The sequence below is a fragment of the Drosophila montana genome, unplaced genomic scaffold, assembly GCF_035044405.1.
Source record: "Drosophila montana isolate Dmon_TW-CO22-7 unplaced genomic scaffold, ASM3504440v1 contig_2_1, whole genome shotgun sequence".
In the NCBI taxonomy this organism is placed as follows: domain Eukaryota; kingdom Metazoa; phylum Arthropoda; class Insecta; order Diptera; family Drosophilidae; genus Drosophila; species Drosophila montana.
The window spans coordinates 562,034-586,287 of NW_026997875.1; the positions used below are offsets into that span (position 1 = coordinate 562,034).

Sequence of the window (24,254 nt, forward strand, 5' to 3'; positions counted from 1 at the left end):
ATATATATATGTATATATATATAACAAAAATGTGTGTACATATGTGTGCATACGCCCAGGACTCGATTCGCTGGTTTTCTAGAGCCGATCTACAAAGCTGCGCAGCACAAAGAAAAATGGCACAACGATTGAGACAGAGGCAGCTCCAGTTTGGGGCCTAGGGGCGCTGCTGCTGCGGTCGCTGCCGCCGTCGTCGTCGCAGAAGCGGCAGCAACAGCAATTAACTCGAAAGCAAAGAATTTCATCAGAAATTCAAAGCACATAAGGCGAACGGATGACGTGCAACGGGCTGAAAAATAACGAGGCGGGCGCTAGCAGCAGTAGCTAGCGACGGCAGCGACGCTTACAGCGGCTACAGCAGCGACAGCGACGTTAAAATTGTTGTAGCAAAAATCCAGGCTGACAGCTCCCCCTCAACGAGTTGGTAGCAAAAACAACAACGAAAAGTAACATGGCGCTGCCTGTGCATATGTATGCATGTGTGTATGTGTGTTTGAGCCCCAACAGCGAACAACGCAAATAAAGTGGTGAGAGCGAGCGCGCAAATAAGTACTAGCGTGTGTGCGTGCAAGCGAGATGGCGCTTAAACATGGAGAGAAATTGTCGTGTCGCGTTTTGCTGTAGCGTCGTTGTCGCTCGTCGTCGTCGACGTCGACGTTGTCGTTTGTCGCTCGTTGAAAAATCGATTCAGCTGCACGAAACGAGAACGCGCGCGTGCAAGCGAGAGGTTCAATCATGGGCTGTGAGTGCGAGCGAGCTGCCGGATGCAGTAAAAACAAAAAAACCTTTATTTAACCCGTTTCGTGTGCGTGCGCGTGCGCCTGTAGAGGTGTATGTGTGTGTGTCTGCTGGTAGAAACTACGTTGTACGACAAAAACTACAAAAGTTTTCTGTATTGTTGTTGGGCGTTGGAAGCGTCGCGGCGTGTGGTGGCATCCGCTGCCGCCCCGCTTGTTTTTCCCCCCTCTGAGACAACATTGCAAATGCGGTCGTCGCACGACTATACAACTGTAGTGTGTGTGTGCATGTGTAAGTGTGTTGGTGTGTGGTCACGTAGCAGCGCTACAAAAATGACTGCATAGTTCGCTGACTACAAAAGATGAAGAAGAATAAGCAGAAAACTGGTTTGGTTGCTTCTTCTTCTGGCCGAGCAGCGGCAGCGACAGCAGCAGCTGCTCGCATATTAATGAAATTCGAATTCTAGCCAAAGCAGCCTCTTAATGGGATTTTGCAAAATGCTATCTATAAATGGTCACAGTGTTTAGCCATAAACGTCGTAGTTGCTGTAATATTTAAGCCAAATACGTTTTCAAATGGCCAAAAACAAAATGGCCGCCGGGCTATGTAGAAAGACAAAAATACGCATCGAACAAACGCAAAAAAGGTGGACTGAGGGACAGACGAGACGAGAGAGACGCACGGTTTGAACAGAATATGTATTTTGTTTCGTTTAGTTGTTGTTATTCTGGTTTCTTTTCTTTTTTGATTATAAGTGTATTTTCAAATTCTTTGGTATAGATTTTTGCACACGTCGACAGAGGCGCAAAAAAAGCGCAAGCCCACAGCAGTAGCAGCAACAACAAAAATTATATAGCGATTTGAACCGCACCCCACCAGGCATGCAAAGCGACTGATGCGCAGCAGCGGCGTTTTAGTACAGCCAGGCAGCACCAAAAAACTTTCACGATCGATTGGCAGCTCCAACGACGACGTCGGCAGCAGCAGCGGCAGCCACAGCAATGGCTGCCGCCATAAGCTCTCCAACTGGGGCCTCTCTCTGTGTGTGAGTGCGAATGCAAGAGCGATAGCGCTTTGTATGTGCGTGTAAGCGAGATAGCATTCAACGCCCGCTAGCGGCTGCGCGTTTTGTACAGGCAGCGCACACATGCAAGCAAACACACATAATGTAGGTTTAGCACACACACACACACACACACAAACACATGCACATAAAGTATATTTATGGGCTTCATTTTGCGTGTAGTTGTGATTTCCTGCTGCGCCCCAAAATGTACAAAGGGCCCCAAAAACGTAGCAAATGGCAACAACAGCAAATACAATGGCAGCTACAAAACTACATTTTATGCATGGCCATATCACAACGTCGTCATCTACGACGTTGGTAGCGGGTTACTCGGGGTACGTAATGGCTGAAAAACGTGAAATAACAACGCGCGTTCCCAAAGCACCCCTCGCGACTCACACACACACACACACACACATACACCAGCATACTGTATATACACATGACTACATAACCATTTATAAATACACAGCAGCAGCGACGAACAACAACAATAATGACGAACGGCAAAAACAAACTCACAGAAGATACTCGTTTTTCCATGCCATGCCCAGGCAGAGGCAGCAGCACAAAAAGTACCAGCTATAAATTCTTTATGTACATAAAAGTACATAACATACACACACACATAAACTTACACGTATGTATGTATTGCGTGTGTGCGCTGAAGCAGCAACAACGGGCCATTAAAACCTGTCCTTCTATCTCGCTCGCACAACAGGCACCCCACTTTGCGCTATATATATATATATATATATATATATGTTTGTGTTTTTTTTTATGTGTGTGAGTAGCTATAACAACCACGTCAGACAGCGTTGGCAGCGGCAGCAGCGCAGCAGTTCAGTGCAAACGTCAATTATAAGCAAACACACAAATGGCAACGTTGCCATACTTCACAGCACACACATACGCTACGCAGCGTGCACAAGACAGGGAGAGAGTAACGCGTTAGTTAGCCAGAGTGAGTGAGACAGAGAGGCGCAGCAGCGGCAACAACGTTGCCAAACTTCACGCCATCAACAAAAGGCAGGCAGCAGCTCGATAGCGGCCGGGGCAGAAAGCATGAATGTTGTTCTTGTATTTCCATGTTGCCTGCTTTTTGGAATTTTAACATGCGCCCCGCTTGGCTTGGCTCGGGCTGGATTTCTTTTTTTTTTTTTTTTCTCTTATTTTCGTTTTTGGCCGGTTTGTGGATTGATGGCGTTGTGGTTCTCTTGGACCTGGTCCCGGCCCCGGTCCGGCTGCCTGCTTTTGTAACGTTGACTGGATTATAATAACGTGCTGTCGACGTCGCTGCTCGCATTTTCCACCTTATGTCGTTGCTGTTGTTGTTGTCCAGAAAGGAAATGCGCGCTGCAGAACAGTACCCCAGACCCTATTGCTTATATACATGTATCTGTGTTTGTGTGTGTGTGTGTGTGTGTGTGAGTGTGTGTGAGTGTGTGTATATATATAGAGTATACACGCGATAGTCTTATGTGCAGCCCCTGTCCAGCGCCTTGCCTTTTAAATTGAGCGCAAAGATCTTGCGTATCTCATAGATACAATGTGTTCACATGTATATACAATATATATATATATATATACATGTTCTTGTTGACCGCCCCATTGAAATTTCAATAAATTTAAATTGCTCTCTAGTTAAATTAAATTAAAACATTTGTGTATTTTTAGTGCTAAATTAACATAAATTGGCATAAGCTTTGTTGTCGCCCAATCAAATGAAAAAGAAAAAAAAATTACACAAAAATGTGTTTAAATTGAAGTTAAAAAGTGCAAAAAGTGTCTTCAACTAAAATCAACAAATGTTTTTCATTTCATAATTTTTTAATATGCTAACAAAATATAAACCTCCCCCCTCAATCCCCTATCCAATCTATTTGCAGCCCATACTAAAAAAGAAAATAATTCAATCTCGTGCATCTCTTGTGTGTGCGAAGCTAATGAAAAAGAAAAAAATAATGCAGCAATCAATGCAAGCAATCTATTGAGAAATTAATCAATCAAGAGATCTAGTGCAAAAGGAAAATAGTATCTCGAAAATGTGCGAGTGAACGAGTAAAAATTAGAAAAGCAAAATCGAAGCAAATGAAATCTATATAGAGTTCAAGCTCTCAACACGACGGGATATTCATTCAATGGGAGGAGCGCGCCCATTTAAAATTATGCGCCTCCACGACGGCATACGAGAAATGCTCAATAGATCGTGAGTTCTCGAAACATGGTACGCGACAGCAGCCGTAACATTTGTTTTGGAAAATTAGCCGAAACTACGCAGCAACAACAACAACAAATAGCCGTGGATAGTAGCAGCAGCAACAAGAACAACAACAACAATAATAATAACAACAACAATAACAATAACAATAACAATAGCCAGAAACTACGCGATACATTAAAAAGGTAAGTTCTCGATAGGTTTAAGCGATACCCAAAACTGAAAATCTTCAAGAAGAAGCGAGCAGAAGTTTTCTGGCCAGAAAAACTATTGTATCTTAAAGGAGTCTTAGTTTTCTGGAGATTAAAGAGAACTTTGGTAGAAAGTCGAAAGAATTATTTATGAAAAATATTTCAAGGGAATTGCGCTAGGAAATTGAAGAGCTCTTACGGGTTAAATTCGTTACATGAAAGAAAAAGTAATCTGGAATATTTTTAAATGAGTATATAGAAAAGTGTAGAAGAAATTGTCCGGCATATGCCATTATGGAAAAAACCTGGTAACAAGAATTCATGTTAATAAAAGAGATAAACAGAGAAAATATGGAATTAAGCTGGGAAAACTCACAGATCTTATAAGGGAAACTGTCTGAAATATATGTGAAATTGTCAAAGATACAAAAGATGTCTTTGCAAAGAAATCAGACATCTCTTAAAGGGTTTTAGAATTCTTATATGTATATAAATATAATCAATACCAACTTGGGCATATTTAATATATGTATATAGAAAGTAGAAAGAAAAAGATAGAAAATCTTTATAAAACAGAATGTGCATCTGATATTTGCCCAGAATGAAAACTACTCCGAGTAACTGAAAATTTCTATGAGCTTATAGAATTTCCTATATAAATATATATATATATATTAAGTACAATACCTGTAACATATTTAAGTTATATAGAAAGCTATTTTCTGTCTTTATCAAATGAAATGCAAAGCTGATATCTCCCCCTCTAAAAACTACTAGAGTTCTCTCGTAGCAGCTGCCCAAGCTACTGCTCTTCGATTAAAAAGTATCTGATGCTCTTGGAATTGGAAACAACTGCAATCTGGCACAATTTGTATTTTCCTGTCGTGTTTGTCTGTGCGTATCTTGCAGATACCTGGAATTTTCCATGCGTGGAATAAGTGAGATGCGTGTCTAAAATGTATCTCAGCGCTAATGCGTAGGCCCTAAATTCAGCTAACGGTTGACACAAAGCTGCGACCACGACGACGACGACGAAATGAAAATCTCGAGTGGCCGCGTGGGTCTTGGGCTACTTGCTGCGCGCTGCGCCCACTGGCCAGAGTTGGGGCTTATCCGTCAGAGGGATCTGTGACACGTTGGCTTGTCGCCCCCCACCCCACCCCCAGCTCAATAGTATCTTGAGCAGATGCAGCTTAGCTGGCTGCCAGTGCGTTTGTATCTGTCAGATACACAAGTATCTCGTGCATGGGATACGTAAGTGGCCATGCCTAAAAACGCGTAACTTTTTACCTTGACTTGTCGTCGCATCTGTGCGTATCTCTTGGGCTGCTGCGACAGCTACCTGTGTGTGCTGTGTGTGTTAGCCAACTGTGGCGACGTGTACAGTAAAATCGGCCCAAGAGAGACGGACATTGGACACGAGACGGACATGTGGCACTCTCGTCGTCGTCGTCGTCGCCGCCGCAGTCGACGTCTATTTTGCGTTATTACGTAATTTCGTACACAATTTGGCTTTTTTCTTATTTTTTTTTTGGGCCCACAAGAATCGCGTTCTATGTGTGTGTATGTGTGTGTGTGTGTGCCTTAGACGCCTCTGTCTGCCTTTCATTTGTGTTGTTCTCTTGGCCAAAACAAGTTTTGTGGCCGTTGTTGTTTCTGCGTTCTCCCTATATATATATATAAATATATTTATTTATTTATTTATTATACCCTGCATCCATTGAACAAACTCTTTAAAATGGGGCTTACTTGTTTGGTCAGCATATTTAGACATATTCTTGATAAGCATCAACAGCCGCATCTGTCTAAGTAATCGTCAGGTTCTCAGGGATCTTAAGAGTTTCTGCTAAACATTTTATATCCATTCTTGAATATCTTTTCATAATAGATAAATATCGATTTTTACTTGAGTTTTAGGCGATATTATAGGACTATATAGAATATATAGAATACAGATCGAAAACTACAAGAGCTAGAGCTGAAATATTTGATATCTCTGCACGCATTTAAAATTCATTTGTAAGCTCTGAAAGATTTGCCACAATTGGAAAATACAACTGGGAGTTACTTTAGGTTAAAAATTGCATATTGGGGAGATGTGTGAAGAAGAAGAAGCACAGTTGCTGCGTAAAGTGCACAGCTTGCGATCTGTGCGAGTGTGTGTTGAGAGATAAGTTAACAGGAAGTTTGACTGCATGTTAAGACAGCTTTGCGCTGCTTATAGGGTATCTGCCAGTTGGGCGAACTCTTAACTTGTTTCCTTTAGTTTTGGCTGCCTTTTTCTAACGTTTTTGTTGTTCTTGGATGCAAAAGTCGACGCCTAATTGATTCATTAGCCGGCTTTACACATACAGGGCATCTGCTAGTCGAGCACGCTCGAGTGTAGCACTTCTAACTTGTTTCCCTTAGTTTTGGTTGTCTTTTTCTTACATTTTTGTTGCTGTTGGGTGCAAAAGTCGACGCCTAATTGCTTCATTAGCCGGCTCTAGCCAAAATAAAAGTGTTTTGCTAGCCAAGTCATTAAAGCGGCTCATAGAGAGCGCGGCTGGCGGTGCATTAAACCCGCATCAATGTCAGCAGAAAACAACCGCAAACAACAACAGCAACAACAATTGCTAGTTGTCGGTTAATTACAAGACAATCGTCAAAAGCAACAACAACAACAGCAACAACAAACGTAAAAAACCAGTCGACAGCTTTTTGACATTGACAATGAACCGCGCACCGCAGCTGAGAGAGTCTCAACAACAACAACAGCAACAATTACAACATCAACAGCAACAATTACAACAACAACAACAACAACAACAACATCGGTTTCTGGCCAAAATGTGCATAGCTAGATTACGCACCAACACTTTAGCCGTAAATGTATCTAGCCATTTGTATCTGTATCTGCGGGATACATTTCAAACGAAAATATGAAACAACCAGCTGTGTGCTCTGACGCATGAGCCAACATTTTTGCTTTCCCATTTTGCTAGCTATCTGCAATTTATACAATTATATTGTTTATACAGCTCCAAGCAATACCCCGTAAATGGCCAATAGCTAGAAATAGGCTATGCAAAGCTTGTGCACATATCAAAAACAAACTGAAGTAAGAATTTTCAATAACACGAAGTCTCTTAATCATTTGCTGCGCAGCCAGGGTATCTGCTATTCGAGCACTTTGCAGTGACTTCTACTTGAAATTAAAAAAGAATGCATAGAAAATTTCAAAAACGTCGACAGTTGGTTTAAAAGAAAATGGAATATTTGCCAAACATTGTCATAAATTAAAAAAAATTATTTTATTAAAAGAAATTACATAAAATCAAATAAAAGAAAAATAAAATAAATTAAATTCCATTCACGTAGATTTTACTGTAGAATTTAAAGCTGCTAACTTTATAAAATATTTTTACTATAAAAAATATAGATTATATATATAGGAAAAATTCTATTTACCGTAATTTTGCTGAAGGTTTTCATTAGGCTTTTCTGTTTTTTTTTTCTTTTTTCGGGTATCTTACTCTTCTGCCCCAAATAGAAGAATATATTTGCTTTCATTTTTACTGGGTATCTATTATGCGATTAGTTTTACTTTTTTTTACTTCCAGCTCAATTTGTTTTTTTTTTAGGTTTTTCTACAAAAGACGTTTATTTTTTATTTATTTTTTTTTTTTTCGTTTTGACCATAGATGTTTTTTTTTTCCACAATAGATATTTTTTTTTTTATTTTTTTCAAGCACAGATCAACGACGCTTAGTTTATTTATCAAACTTATTTATTGTTAAAGTTTCTTCCTTCCTGTTTTAATTTATTTAAATGCGTATATGGAATGTCTGTGCTTGATTTCGAGGAACACAACCTTTTGGGGCTGCCCAGTTTTGAACAGGTTCTGATTTCAGCTTGAGGTAAACTAGAGACTAACCCAACAAGTTTCAAATGTTCTGACGATAACAAATAAAACAATTATCTAATAGTTTATCTGGCCTGAGGCGGCTTTCAAGTGGTTTTCGACAAGGTTTACAAAAGTTTAAGTATTAAAAAGCAAGTTCCTTTTACATAATACGTTGGTTTTTGTTTATTTAGGAACTATTTCTCATGTTTTTTTTTATGAATCTCTTTGATTTTTTTGCTCAATTACAATCAACTAAAAATTCGTGTTTTGCTTTTTAACGCGAGCAAAAATCTTGACAATTGTTAAAGTACAACAAACAAAAATAACAACAATAACAAAGGTATCAGATTTTTTGTGCGTTTGTCTTGTTTCAATGTCATGTTACATTTAATTTTCTAAATTGTTGTTGTTCTATTGTTGTTGTTGTTGTTGTTGTTGTATATACATTTACGATCTATTCGGTCGTCGTCGTCGTTTTGTTTTTGTTCTCAATGTTCTTTTGGCATTGACAACGTCGCGTTCTGTGGGGCAAGCCAAAAAAGTAGATTAGATAGAGAACCGAAGCGTACCACATAGAATAAAATAGAATAGAATAGAATAGAATAGAATAGAACTGAATAGACCCGAGTCGAGCGGGGAGCGGGGAGCGGGGTGAGCATATTGTAATTGCGCTCACACGCAGATACAATTCCATTTTTTTCTCTTCATTATGGTCTATTTTCTATTTTCGAGCACCCAAAGAAAACAAATAGCAAAAAAAAAAAAGTATTGTAAACTCTTGTTATCTTTCGGCCAGGCCTTACTCAAGTTGTATGAAATGGAAAACAACTCGAGCTGCCGAGTTTCCATTTTTATTATTCTCCATATATATTTATTTTAATCTGATATATTATAATTGTATATATTGTTTAATGTATAGGGGCTTTTATTGCTGAGTCATTCAAAATTGCAGTTTTTTTTTACTTGATTCGCAAGTGCAATGGAAAATGGAGTTCGAATAATCTACAATATGTTTGTGAAGTTAAATCTAAACCAATATACAAAAATATAAAATATCCCGTCTTATGATTTTATATATATATTTTACAAGCCTAGCATGTGCTTATCGACAACGAAATTGTCGTAGGTTATGTTTGTCATATTCAAAAACTGAGTCAGATATATATGTGTGCATATATCTGCGGAAATATATATATTATAATGCCTAAATTTGGGATATGGTTAGCTGAAAGTGTTTCCAATATTGTATAATTTTGAGACTTTTTTAGTTATCAAAGATGTTACATATATCTGAAGAAAAATGAATATTATAATGTTCAAGTTTGGTATATGGTCAATTGAAAAGATTTCTAATACAATCTTTTTTGGTTTATCTAGGTAAATATAAGTATTATAATACCAAAATCGGAAAGTATTTCGAAAACAAACTATCTTTTAAATATTGTATTAATTAAATAGTTATTTAGTTCCAAAAGATGTTACACATATCTGGGGAAATATAAATATTATAATTCCTAAATTTGGGATATGGTTAGTTGAAAGTATTTCAAATACAACCACTTTTTAAAAAATTGTATAGCTTTAACAGTTTTTTAGTTCTTAAAGATGTTATCAATACAGCACAAATCGAGGTATTTATCTAAATATGCTTTTCGAATATTTATTTTTTGGCGAGCTGTGCTGAACCAAGTCGTGTTATATAGTTAATTTTTTTGTGGCATTTGAGTACAAAAATGGAATGTAATAATAATTATTAATAATTATAGTTTCATTTTCATATATATAGCTGCCCAAACATGACCCAACAATTGCGCTGTGTGCAGTCATCAAATGTTGTTGTTGTTGTTTTTAGTTTAAAGTACTTGCGTATTTCTGTGCTCGCTTAATTATACTATAACTTATAACAAATGGTGGGTTACTCATGCCACATGGCATGTGTTTTTTTTTCCGTATTATATTATTTATTTCTCCCATGGGAGAAAGACTTTGAGCTTAATCATCGCAACTATTTTTTTTTTCCAATTTGTTTTTGTTGTTCTCCCCGATCGTTGTTATTGTTGTCGTACAGCTGATAAGAGGAAGAAAGAGAAAATTGCGCAAAAATATTTCCGACTTGAAACTGTATATTTGTTGCCTTTGTGCTCGAGCTACATGTGCAAATGTATCTATGAGTACGTTTAGGAACGCCTCATAGCGGCTGTTGTTGCTGTTGTTATTGTATTTTGAGTACAGCTTTTTGTTTTGCAAGTCGTGCAATTATTTGATTATTATTTGCATTGTTATTGTTTTTTGCACCATGCACATTTTGGTTTTTGTCTTCCCATTGTTGTAGTTGTGTTTCGTAATTCCATATGTTTTGCTGGCGGTAGAAGGGAACGTGACAACGCCGCAGTTGACGTTAACGTCGCCGTCGACGTGGATGTGGACGTCGTTGTCTGGCAGCGATGCGATAACTCAATTTTGTATGGGAAATAAGAAAATTCCCAAATAATTTCACACTCGAGTTGATGGCTCTAGCTGTATCTGTGTCTGTGTCTCTGTGTGTGTGTGTGTGTGTGTGTGCTAGAGAGATGTGTTTTAGCGCAACGTTGCCAGACTTCACACACACGTTGACAAAAGGTGCTAACAGAGACAAAAGATTAATATGGATGGCCCAAAGCGGGCAGAGGCAGCAACAAATCGATTAATATACCAAAGAGCTGAATGTGTTATTACCTGTTACCAATGAAACCAGTTGCTGGTCATGTTGGCTTTTGTTGTTGTGTCGCTATGACGTTTTCAGTCAAGAAGAACCGGTTTGTAGCCTGTTGTTAGCTATCATTAAGCAGCGATCAGGTGCACACATGTACACCTTTATACAAAATGGTATTTAAACTAGGCATAAATTAGCCATGCCGAGGACTTTGTGTCCTGTAAAATTAACGCACAAACTATGGCTTCTAAGATACTGCACTCACACACACACTCACACATACGTACGCGCACAAAAGATATGCAGCCAGACAGACAAATACACATGCATGCACACATTCTCGTGTAGCCAACGCTACAACAACTATAGCTGCTCTGTTGCTGCGACGGCTGCTGCTGCTGCAAAGCTACAGCGACAAATGTGCTGTTGAAGTTTGACAACGCTGCATCACGTCGCTACACAATTTCGCATCTAACCGCAGAAGCAGAGGCGTCAGCAGCGCCAGCTGTAGACGCGCGCTGCCTGCTTGTTTTTCTTCTTTTTCGCTCACGCACACATACACACACATACTAGCCATGTCTTTGCTTGTTTTCAATTAGAGCCGACTACAGAAAAAAGAGGCAAAAGCAGAAAGAAATATACAAGCAGCGCGCCGTCATAGTCGTCGTCGTTGTAGTCGTTGCTGCTTGCTGTTTTGCTGTTTTGCGCGCAACTTGCGAATACGCCGCGCCGCACGTTGTGTAAACATCAGTCGCTGTCGACGCTAACGTCAGCGTCATCGCTCGCCTGAGCCAATTTGAATTTGCAGCGACGCACACACACACACGTTTATTTGCGCGCGTTCTCTCGCTCTCGCTCGTTGACGTCGCTGTTTTGGTTTTGTGGTCGCTGCTGTCGCTGCTGCTTTTGTAGGTTTTCTTCTTTTGGCGCAGCGCTTACTTTATTTTTATGCTGGCATTTTTGCGGCACTTGAATTCTGCTCATGTTTGCATGTGTGTGTGTATATGTTTGTGCATGTGTGTGCGGGCTTGCGTGTGTGCGTGAGTGAGTTTCGCTGTTTGCTGCTGCCTTTTGTCGCTTAATTGCAAATGAGTCATGCACACACTCGCATACGCATTCACGCACATATACACTCGCATAATACAAAGTCCGCCTGGCTCAGCGCCTCTCCCTCTCTCGCTCTTTCTCTGTGCTTCAGTTTGTTACTTTAATCAATTGGACTTTTGCTTTATGAGCAGCAGCATACACATGCCCCACCCCAGCCCTCACAACCTCTTTATCCATTCACAGCTCGGCTGTGCTGCGACCCCTGCAGGAAGCAGCCGCTTAATGCTGGCTCCTCGTGATAATAAATAAATAAATAGCCGAACAAGTAAATCGCGTCTGCTCTTAGCCAGATTAGCCTAGCCAGACCCAATGGATATATTTTTATTTTATCATTTGTTTTGTGTTGTTTTTTTTGTTTTGTTTTTTAATTTACTTTCTTGTTTTTGTTTTCTTGAACCCATGCGAAACAAAAGCGCTCAAGTGGAGAGATCAAAGCCCCGGCAGAGAATTTGTTTCGGGGCCAAGTATTCGCCAAATGTCAAGATGTGGCATAGTTAAGCTCAAGAGGCAAAAGAGAAAACCTATTTGGGGGGAAAATGCCAATAAAAACGAGCACATGCGAAAATTTATAGACATTTGAAGATAACGTAGATACATGAAAAGTCTGTCGATATACAGAACTGTATACGACTTTATATATTGCTTCAATAAAAACGTTTATGTAAAAGTTATATATATAAACTAGGGGGTATACCCTTGTCCGTGGCACGTATAAAAAAAAATTCTCTCAAAGATCTTTAAAAATGAGTATGAAACCGATCGAACGGTAAACAACTGTTTTCCGCCAATTTACCACTGCTGCGGGTGAAATTTCCCTGAAACACGTATGCATTTAGCCCAAAAAATATCTGTGAATCGCACTTTCCACCGGTACAGCTTGTATTCTGCGAAAAGTGTGAAATGCCCCTCAAATGATTTTTCTTATAAATCTTTGGAAATAAATTTAAGCACGAAACGTTACCGTCCGATCGGATGGTAAGCAAAAATGTTGCACACAAACGTTTTTCACGATTTTTCCACACATGCGGGTGGAATTACCGTGAAACTTTATTTCAGCTTCAATTGGTCCGTCACTCAGTCAGGACAAATACTTTTATATATAGACTACATTGTCTAGTGTAAAGTTTTTCTTTATTATTTTATTCGGTTCTTGGGTTTTTACCCTGTAGTTCTTTCAACTGATCTTTAATTCAACTTGTGTGCCTAACGTTTGACTCATTTATCTCTGGATATTTCCCAGCCGTACCAGGCACACACATGTGCCTTGCACATTTGCTCACTCACTCTCTCTCTCTCTCTCTCTGGCTCGCTCTCTTTAATTTTTTTTTACCATATTTCGCGATGCGTGCAACCAATTTGCATGTTTCATTGCGTTCACTCGTTTTATATTCAACTCAATTCGTTTTATTTTCTTTTTGTTTTTTTATAATTTTCCAGCCTTTGCAATTATCGTGTTGCAATTAAAAATAATAATTAAAAATTCATTTAACACGCTGCCACGCCCCTTTAGGGGCTCCATAAACAGCTGACAAGTGCACACAAACAGAACAGAACAGAACAGAAGCGAGAACAAGATGCAAAAATTGTTACGTAAAGCGTATGAAAACACACATCTCGTTTTTATTGTTTATTATATTTTGTTCAATTATAAAATACTGCGATGAGCAACGAAAATTGCAACAATCAACGTTAATAAAAACGGTGCAAACATGTGGCTGGCTATTAGATACCCTGTTTAAAGGTGTGTTGCACAAATGCTAAACAGAAATTAAATTATAATTAAATAATTAGTTAGTTATATTTATTTTCAACATTAGATTAATCCCTGGGCAAGTGTTTTGTTTTGTTAGCTGTTTTATATATATTATATTTGAAAGCTGCTTTCAAACTAGTTTAAAGCTGTATCATAGCTATCATATCATAGTCTATTTGGTTTTTGTGTTACAGCTTTTTATATTGAATAGTTGAATTTTAGCTATTTGACAGCTCTTTCATATCAATTTGATAGCTTTTTTTAAAGCTATTTAATAGCTGTTTCACAACTGTTTAATCTGTTTTAGCTGTTTAATAGTTGTTTCTAGCAATTGGATAATTAGATTTTAGCTGCTTTATAGCTTTATTGAAAGATGTCAGAAAGTTGACATTTAGCAATTTGAAAGCTCTTTCATAGCCATTTGATAGCTGTTTTATAGCTATTTGATAGCTGTTTCATAGCCATTTGATAGCTATTTTATAGCTATTTCATAACTAGTTGGTGGGTATGAATAGTTAACTTTTAGCCATTTAAGAGCCTATTTATTATTGTTTATATGCATTCTAAACTAGCTACTTTACTAGCTAGCTTTAAGTCAGATTCAGAGCCCTATCTGCGAGATTAAATCGTTGTATATGACCTATTTTAAAAATAGTTTTAGCCTGATTTATGCCCAGTTCAGAACCCACTAAAAACTGGCCTTAAATTGCTTGGAATTGATTGGAAAATGTTATAACAGGAAATTAAAAGTAGTTTTCTTTTAATCGAACTGATCAATAAATATGCCCTCTCCATTGTATATATATATATGTATAGTAAACAAGCAAAAACAACTCCAGCAACAATGACACGCAGACGTCTCGTGTGACGCCCCCGTAACTGCAATTGCAATAATTGACAATAATTTAAGTAATTACTCTGTGAAATTACTTTGATTTTTTTTTATTGTAGCCCCCTTTCAACCTCTCGCACCCTGCGTACTTCCGCTGCGATAAATTTCGATAGATAATCGCAGTGTGCAATTATTTATGGACATAATCGTATGTCATGATTCTCTATATATATATATTTATAAGTATATATAGGACAGAGAACAGTAATCGCTCGCCAGGTAGAACTATTTGCTTTTAGGGGTAGTTCCAATAATAAAATAATTATAAAAACAATTTCTTTGTAAAGTTTCTTTATAAATCGACCTAAAACATAGATAATATTAAAAACGATAATTCAAAAAATGTATCATTTTAGTTTAAGCACTGCAAATGGAGCTTACAATTTTAAAAGCCATTTTTGGCGTTATTTTCAGAATATAAATAAATAAATAAAAATTATTTAAATAATTATAAAATGTATATATTACAACTTTGTTCTCCCCTGTACAAATAACAATTTTTCTTTGCTTCTAATAATAAAAAATCCCGCAATTATAAAACATATGAATATATATATATATATATATATATTTGAATAGACAACAGTTGTACGTAATGCTCCCGGCTCTATGGCAAATTTCACTTGTCAATTAAAAGTCAGATCACGTGCCCTGCGGCAACTTTGTTGTACGTGGTTCGTTGGGTTCGTCATCAGCGTAACATCATCTATTAGGCTGCCTCTCCCCTCCCCCCTCTCCTTTTTTCTATATAGATGTGTAGGTATACCTATATATATCCATCATATAGCTCTATTCGCGCCCTATTGCTAATTGATTTTGATTAGTTGAGGGCGTACTGCGAGCCGACCCGCATGCCTCTCACCTAGGCCACTTTTCATGCAGTCGAGTTCAATGCACTCAAAAGTAGCTGCTTTTTTGGAGCACACACTCGCACACACCCCCACACACACACACCCACACACACCCACACTTTTACACGCTTTCGAATATTGAATATTGTGCAAGCCTTTGGGGGCGGGGGCCCAAAGCGCCTCCAAATGCCAAATGTGGCAGCAACTCGTGCTTGAGCCTCACTTTTGTTGGCCAACCGTTGCGGCCCACTGGGGCAGAAATCCTGAGCGCCACTACCCTCCCCCCGCTGCCCCCTCTCACCCTCTTTTGCATCCCTTCTGGACAGGATGCTCGTTGTCTGACCCTTGGCGTCAAATTGAGTGTTCAGTTTCTGGAAAATCCAATTCATTGGCCTCTAGAGTGGAGCGCGTGAGTCACGCAGGTCACGAATAAAGCTTAAGCTTTAAAGATGAGCCTATATACATATATTTGGGCTTTCTTATGGGGAAAAAAGAAAAGATATTTTTAAAGGAATTATTCAGGACCTGGAGCTGGATAAACTTAAAAATGTTATGTAAATAGAAAATACTAATTAAACCCTAATGAAGCAATAAATCAATAATAAAAAAAAATAGATAAATAAAAAATATTTGTATAATTAAATCAAATAAGAAATGTATAATAAAAAAAAATATATAAAATAAAAAGAAAATAATATATTTATATAAAATGTAAAATGTAAAAATAAAATATTTTATATTTTTATAAAAAATATTATATGTAAAATAGAATATTTATATAAAATGCCAAATAAAAATATGTTATATATAGGGGGCAATTTTATATCATATCTGCCTTCAACTTAGACACCATTGCACTAAAATAAATATTAAAATGTTATTACAAATATTAGCTAAAAAAACATAAAGCTGTACAAGCCAAAAGTTGAGCAGCTATAACTATGTAACTATAACAATATATCAAGAACCTCCATATAATACTATATCAAGAACAACTACTTCCATACTTCTATTAACAACTTACTTAGCTATCGTTTCTAGTATAGCAAACGCCTAGTACCCTGTTTGAAGCTTTAACTGCTTGAGAATTACAAGCGTCAAGCTGTGCCAAAAGTTAAGCGAGCAAATCATAGTCCATTTTCTGTATGTTTTATATATAGATCGTTATCGTGTGGATACTATCGTAAAGATACTATTTATAGTATCTGGTTTTTGTTTTATTTACTCGAATGCAATTCTCGCTCATCTCTAAATATCAGGTGATTGCCGCTGACTCAGCACTTTGAGATACAATTGCGTTTACGTGAGCTGCTCATTGCCTGCAAGGCCCCCCACTCCCCCTCCCCCCGCGCGCTTGAGCCCTTGTCTTGTGTGGCATATAGCGTATGCCTGGGCTAAAGTCCAGTTCACGGGAGACAGTTCAGAGAGCTGTATGCATAAAGCCTTTCGCTTTCATGCCAGGCCAGAGAACAATGCCTCGACACACACACACTTGAATATGACGATAATAAAAAAAATTGTCCAGCTAAAGATACAATATCTACAACAATGCATGAATCACAAAATCGCAATAATAATGATAATGATGATGATGATGATGGGGCATGCTGATAATGATGTTGGGCTGCTGCATGCGCAGACAAAGGCATTGCATTTAGCCGGCTCGAAGCCGGAGCTCCAACTGTGTGCGTGTGTTGTGTGTATCTGTGTGTGTGCACATCCTTAAAGCTGCCTTCGCATATCTTTAACTTGACATTCAAATATGTTTTTTATGGCATATTTTCTATTCGTTTCTATTTATTTATTGTTTTTTGTCTGCCGCAACATTTTTAACATGTCAACAGAAAAGCGCAGGAAAAACACGAAACTCAATGAGATGAGGGGCGAGGGGCGGACTTTTGACAAGGCAGCAGCTGCACACACACACACACACACACACGCACACCCAGTTAGACATATACATAAGGGTATCCTATATACATATATGTGTATGTGCCCATTTGCATATGTATTTGCCTCTCTCTGCATTTGCATTCAATGAATGAAACGTTGCTTTTTGTTTTCCGCCATAAATTCTCGCCGGGTTTGTGCAACCAACCCCTGCCGACATTTCCCTTGATTTATGCGCGCTTCAGGAAACAACAAAAAAAAAAAAAACGACAACAACAAATACGTGGGTTAAGTTATGCACATGGAGTTCAAATCTTTTGACGGTTTTCTTTTTTTGTTAATATTTTTTTGTCATCTGACTTGGGCTATAATTGGCGTCAAATGTGCGCGAAATGATTCATTCACATACATCAGCCACAGTCTCCGCGCTGCTTCTTTCCAACAACTCTATTTGTTTTTTGCCGTGCACTGTGCGAAAAATCGTATTAGCTGTGGGTGGGCTTAACGCTGCCGGCGACCGCTGCCGCCACGTTTAGACGCCGTTTCAACTGGCGCGACAACCGATTTAGATACCCGGAAATTGTCTCCAAGGCGACACGTCAATATGCGGCGAGAGAGACCCCATCATAGACAACAACAGGCACAACATTCTCCATAAATTCCCAACAGCAAATTTTTATTCGATTTGGTTTTATTTTTATTTTTGCATATTGGAAAACTAATTTGATTTTGTAATTATTGCCGCCTGTCTAGCCCCTTCACCCACCCCCACCCCCTTTTTTTGTTTGTTCGTCTACAATTTGCATGCACTTTGCATTTTTATTCCACTCAAAATAAAGGCACCAAAAAAAATAGAATATTAATTAAAATGTCTGAAATAAATTGCTTTTGAAATGGGATGCCGGGCTTATGCACAAAAAAAAAATGAAATGCAAAACCTACAGTATTTGTATTACAATAATTTATTATATTAATTAGACTAAAACTAGAGGAGGTTACCCGGAAGTCGCCCGCCCTCACAATCCTATACAAGTTGTGAAGTATGTTGAAGCTTTTTACACTTTAAGAGAACCTCTATCCCAAGTTTGGCGCATCTGGCTATTAAGAGCTTCGATTTTTGCTTAATTATGTCTTAAAATCGGTATTTATCGACATTTGGCAAATAAGAGATAGACACAAAAATGATAAGGTATATAATATACCTACATACCAAGTTTGGCGCATTCAGCTCTTGTTATTTTTGATTTTTGCTTATTGTCTTGAAATCGATATTTATCGATTTATTGGAAATGGGGGAATATAGCGAGTGATAAGCTCTTTCTAATCTACTTTACTTTATAAATTTCAATCCCCGTCTCTTGTAATTTCCAAAATCTAAACTTTGATACATAAGCAAAATAATATTCCATGTTCTTTTCTGTCTATACAAATGTTTACCGTCAGCTTAGACAATAACAAACAAATTGCTTTATAAAATCAATATTAGTTTTCGATGGAAACCGACTGCAACTGTAATCGATATTTATCGATAATATGCAAATGGAGGAATATAGAGAAAAGTATTAAATGCTCTTTCTGCACATGACACTCGAGTGTATATTCGAAAGAAAACAAATATAATATTAATATATATAAAAATTACATCTATCATGTGTTTTCTCCGAGATCTCACCTTTGATACACATTCCGTGTTGTTTTCTGTCGACATAAATGTTTGCCGTCAGCTTGGGCAATAATAAATAAATATCTTTATGATATCAATATTGTTTTTCGAGCGAAAGAACTTTGATGGAAAGCGACTGCAACTGTTTGGCATTTAAAAGGAAGAATCCGATGCGCAGAAGTTCTTTTGTAAGACGATCTCGTGTCACTTAATTCGCCCGCTGTGCGATCGGATTTCAAGTGGAAACAGCTTGAAATGGATTTCTGTGAAAATGCTTTGTGTGTCTGCGAGTTTTTCCTGGGCAATCAAAACATATATATATATATATATATATATATATATATATATATACACATGTGTGTGTATATCACATAATCAGAAATCGGAGCAGCTGCTGCAGGCCCATAAAGCAGCCAGCAGTCAATCAATTTAATGAGCTTTGCGCTTAGTTAGGCGGCGGCTTATGCGGGCTGCCGATCAAAAGTATCTATCAGATACTTTATACAATGTGCTGGCAGCTGCAGCAACAGCTTAGAGGCCGCTTTGTGCGGCATTCTTTCTCACAGCCGCTGTTGCAGCTCTCACCCACACATTCGTGCACCCACTGAGTGCAACATTTGTTGTTGCAGCTTCGGGCAACGCCTTCCCAGGCAGCTCTGCCACAGCAAACGAGTTCGCAACGTTTCGCAGTTGTCGTTGCCGTTGCCGTTGTTGTTGCAGTTGCACTAGTTGCAACTAGTTTCTCATTGTTGCTACTGCTGCAGCTGGCCAAACGTATCGCGTATCTTTGCTGCTGTATCTGTATCTCAAGAATGAGCTCAGCGAATGTTGAGTTCGTGAACTGTCAACGTCGTCGCTCGCCTCCATCTTCATTGCAACTTTTCTGATACCCTAACTGGCAGTGTATTATAAATTTGTCAAATAATCTGTAACACAGTTTACGAAAAGATTTTCAATAAAATATATATAGTATGTAGCTGATCAGATTTATTAGCTGATATCATATACTTATGCAGCTTATCTTGGCGTAACTTGATACAGATGCAAAGTTGGCCAGATGGAATTGGTATGTCTTATAGTTGCCTTAGCCAAGATGGGTCGAAAATTGTGCATGATAATTCCAAGCTCTTTAAATGCTGCTCTCCAAATGTTGACTTAAATATGATCTGAAATCTTAGGATAATCGGAATACTTTATCACATAACTCACGTGGCAATTATTAGAAGAAATATTGAGTTTCTGTAGGAAAACCTTTTTGACGTTAAAGCTTATCTAAGCCAGGCTCAATTCGATTTTTTATGCTCGTAATGTGCTGTCTAAGTTCTACAAACATCCGATTACTATATCATATACATACACATAGCTTACCCAGAAATAACAGTTGGAAAAACTTTACTGTTTAAAATATGTCTTCAATTAACTTGGTTTATTTGTTTAACGAGTATTTTTATAAGGAAAATTGTGTTTATAAAGGAAAATTCGGTTTGATTATATCTTCTTGATATATCTTGATCAGCTTGGTAATTTTGTGGTTAAAAATCGGATTACTATATTACATAACTCGCATAAATCGGTGGAATATTGAGTTTCAGAATATTTAAAGACATTTATTTATATGTATGTACATTTTTATACATATATTTTTATACTCATATTTATATACATATATTTTTATGTATATATTTTTATATATATATTTTTATGTATATATTTTTATATATATATATTTATTTTTATATACATATTTGCATATATAAATATATATATTTTTTTTAATGCATATATGTGTTATATGTATGTATTTCTATATCTATTTTTTTAATGCAATATATAGTGCAATATTACAGCTGATAAATTTCTTTTTTTGTTTTAAAATATTTTTCATCCCAAAATATGTGTCGACTTCTAAAAAATAACGGATTCTATGGCGTATGTCTGCTCCTAACCTAACCTAACCTAACCTTTATATATCCCATACTCTTGTACAGTTAAAAAAACTCGGAGTGTGTCACATATCATATAATATAATGTTGTGCATCTGTCACATGCCTGCAAGGGTATTTTATGTTCGTCAAACCAAAGATAACTGTTCTTTCTGGTTTTTGTTGTTGCTGTTCTGCTGCTTCTTCTTCTTCTTATTTTCTGCATTTTGCTTTATTTTTTTTTTTGCTCTTTAAGTGCAGCTGTCACTCAAAGCGTCTAAATGTCTCCCAAGTTGTTGCTGCTGTTTCTGTTGTTGTTGCTGCTGTTGTTGTTGTTGTTGTGGTTTGCGCTGTGCAAATGAGGTCGCTTAATTGTTAGCCGTGTGTGCTACGTGGCGTATGCGCAACGTACACAATATAACCCCTGTGTGCTTGTGTGCTTGTGTGTGTGTGCTGCCTCCCTGCGACACATACACTGCATATGTTTGTATATGTGTATATATGTATATCCCTTTTATTATTAGTTCATCCTGCCCGCTTGGCTGGCCCTGGCTCGGAAATTTGATATTTTTGCAACCTTGTCCCTCGCGGTTGCCTTTTGCCATCTTCAACCGCAAGCGAGACGCTTGAAAGGCTTGCCCCCAGCTCTGTTTACACATCGAGCCTACCACATACACACACACACATATATAACTGTGATATATATACTAAAACATATATATACTAATGTATATATATATATCTGCTATATATGTAGATGCTAAAAAGACAATGCGCTGCCATTCAGTGGCTGCTTTTTTATTTTGCGCTGGGCTAGGGACATGGTGTAGGGAGCGGGGCCTGTACTTGGGGGCGCGCTGCTGTTGTCAAATGTTGCGTGAAGATAAAACGTTTCGTTTCGGGCCTTTTGTAAAATGACAAAACAAGCAAAACTCATTGTTGCCCCCATCGTGTTGTTGTCGCACTCTAATGTCGCCTTGCCTAATGAGCTTAAACAATTCAGTGCATAATACCGAACTATACTAAAAATGATCTCCATTTAAGATTAGTCCCACAACGATAATAAATACTCAATTAGAAAGACTCTAGGAGCTTTAGCCTGAAATGCCAATTCACCATTATTGAAACTCATTTCAAAAATGTGCTTCAAAATGTGACTTAACATCTTAAGACCAAAATACTTAACTCAAAATTTGACTTAATAAAGCTTTTATTTTAATATTTAAACTTGTTGGAAATTTGTACTTTTAAATTTGACTTTGATTTAAGAATTTAATATTATTTGAACACTTTTGAAAAATTTACTGAAATGTTTACTCAAGATCTTAAGCCTAAAATACTTAATTCAATCATTTTTAAATACTTTTAAATATGTACTCTAAAATTTGAATCAAGATCCTAAGCCAACAACTTTTTTTTTATATTTAAACTCATTTCAAATATGTTTTTCAGAACTCGACTTAAAATCTTAAGCCTAACATACTTAACTTAATAATATTTAAACACTTTTAAAATATTTACTTCAACATTTGACTCAAGATCTTGAGCCTTAATTTCATTAACATTTAAAATTTTTTTTTCAATATCTCAATGTGTACTTCAACATTTGAGCTAAGTTTTGATTAAATAATAAATATGCTATATTAAATTCTTAGCTATTTTTATAGGAGTCAATTTGAATTGTTTTCTATAAGAATTGAACGATATTACGATTCGCTGTAGCTCAACTCTTTGAACCATTTGCATTTCTGCATTCTTCAAAATGAGTCCATATATATTTTTTGACAGACTTATTTTGACTTTATCCGAAATGTTGTACAATATATTGTATAATATATTACATTTGCCCAAACGAACCTCTTTTGCATATTATATAATTAGCAAATAATTAAGTAAATACCATATACTAATTATCTATTTAATTTTCATTTTCTTGCAGGTATGTTTCGTAACGCGGCCAAAGATATAAAATCCACTTTTCACATTGAGCTGGTAAATAGGTAAATAGGTGTAACCAGTACAGATATACGAATATTTTCAAGTGTTTTCTAATTATTATTTGTTTCGTTTTTTTTTTAATTTTCTTTTTCTGTTTGTAAATAAAAATGATCTGAAACTGAAAGCTGGCCATGTGCGCCATATTTCATGGCTTTTGCAATGGCCCAAAAATTTTACAATAATTTTCAATAATGCGCTTGCCAAAAAGAAGGGAAATTATAATGTGCCCCCCCTTCTGCCCCTCCGTACGTCCGCTTGTCCCAAGTTTTCGTAACATCCGTTGCAATCGTTTTATTTCGCGGCACACAAATAAGCAAAAAAAAAAATACGAAATGCAACTTGAAAATGTATTGCAGTTTGCCAAAAAGGCGCATTTATAACGCTCAAAACAACAGACATAACACTGAATATAAACATAAACGAAAACGAAAAAAATACTTTTCAATGGGTAACGTTTAATATTGCCTCGGTTTTTAGATCTGTCTAGAAACTAAGGAAATTTTATGCGATTTTAACGATTGGTGCTATTTTTGCGGAAATTGTCAGACTGTGTATGTAGCTAGCGAAACGTTTACGAATGCGACACAAAAGAGAATTAAATAAATTTCAAATGTGTTTCTAGACATACTCAATTATCATACTGCTAACGGTTACGAATGCGATACAAAAGAGAAATGAACTATTTTAAACTGTGACGACGTTTCTACAGAATTATCATATTTCAAATCTAGCAAAACATTTACGAACGCAACACAAAAGAGAAACGAAAAAATTTCAACTGTGTAGCTATCAGCAGCAACAAAATGTTTACGAATGTGACACCAAAGAGGAATACAAAATTTAGCCGAGCAGCTAACGGCTTCTAGACGTCCTCCATTTTCATATCTGTTACGAAGCAAGCAAACGTTTACGAATACGGCACACGGGCAGTAATCAAATCGAGACTGTGCTGATCTGAAACCTGCAAACAGTTTGTGTCCAGCTATTCTTGGAAGTTTTCAATAAATGTTTTGGGCTGTACAAAAAATGGATCGCAATTAATTCGTGTAGGTCACGGTCGCTGACCGCTTTGCAAGCACTTAATTAGTGAAATTATTCGATTGTATTTGACATTCAAATGTCAGCTGTCATTAGGGACTGGGCACGTCTTAAGATTTCTAGATACGATTTAGATATGAATATGAATAAGGTAAGGGTTTTATCTTGTATGCATGGGCTTTGTTTTGACTGAAAAAACTGAAAGAAAATCGATATGGATATGAATTCTATTTAAATATATACCGTGTGACTAATGTCTTCATTATTAATCGTTAGTTTTATATTTGCTGATTCTTTGATAAAAATTGATTGTTTTTCTTTTTTGATATTTATCATTTCTGTTACG

The 24,254-nt window shown here is 37.1% G+C and overlaps 1 protein-coding gene across 6 annotated transcripts in view; it reads left to right on the top strand.

Moving 5' to 3' along the window:
* spen (split ends) overlaps window positions 1-24,254 on the top strand; it is an 82,596-nt gene that overhangs the window by 1,198 nt on the left and 57,144 nt on the right. For 5 of the 6 annotated variants that reach the window (XM_064684849.1, XM_064684855.1, XM_064684850.1 and 2 more), the window contains exon 3: window positions 3,694-4,210. In XM_064684849.1, coding sequence (XP_064540919.1) covers window positions 4,029-4,210 — 182 coding nt within the window. In that variant the 5' untranslated portion in view covers window positions 3,694-4,028. Of the gene's footprint in view, window positions 1-3,693; window positions 4,211-22,811; window positions 22,873-24,254 lie in introns of those variants that run through there. The other variant, XM_064684852.1, reaches the window with a different exon arrangement.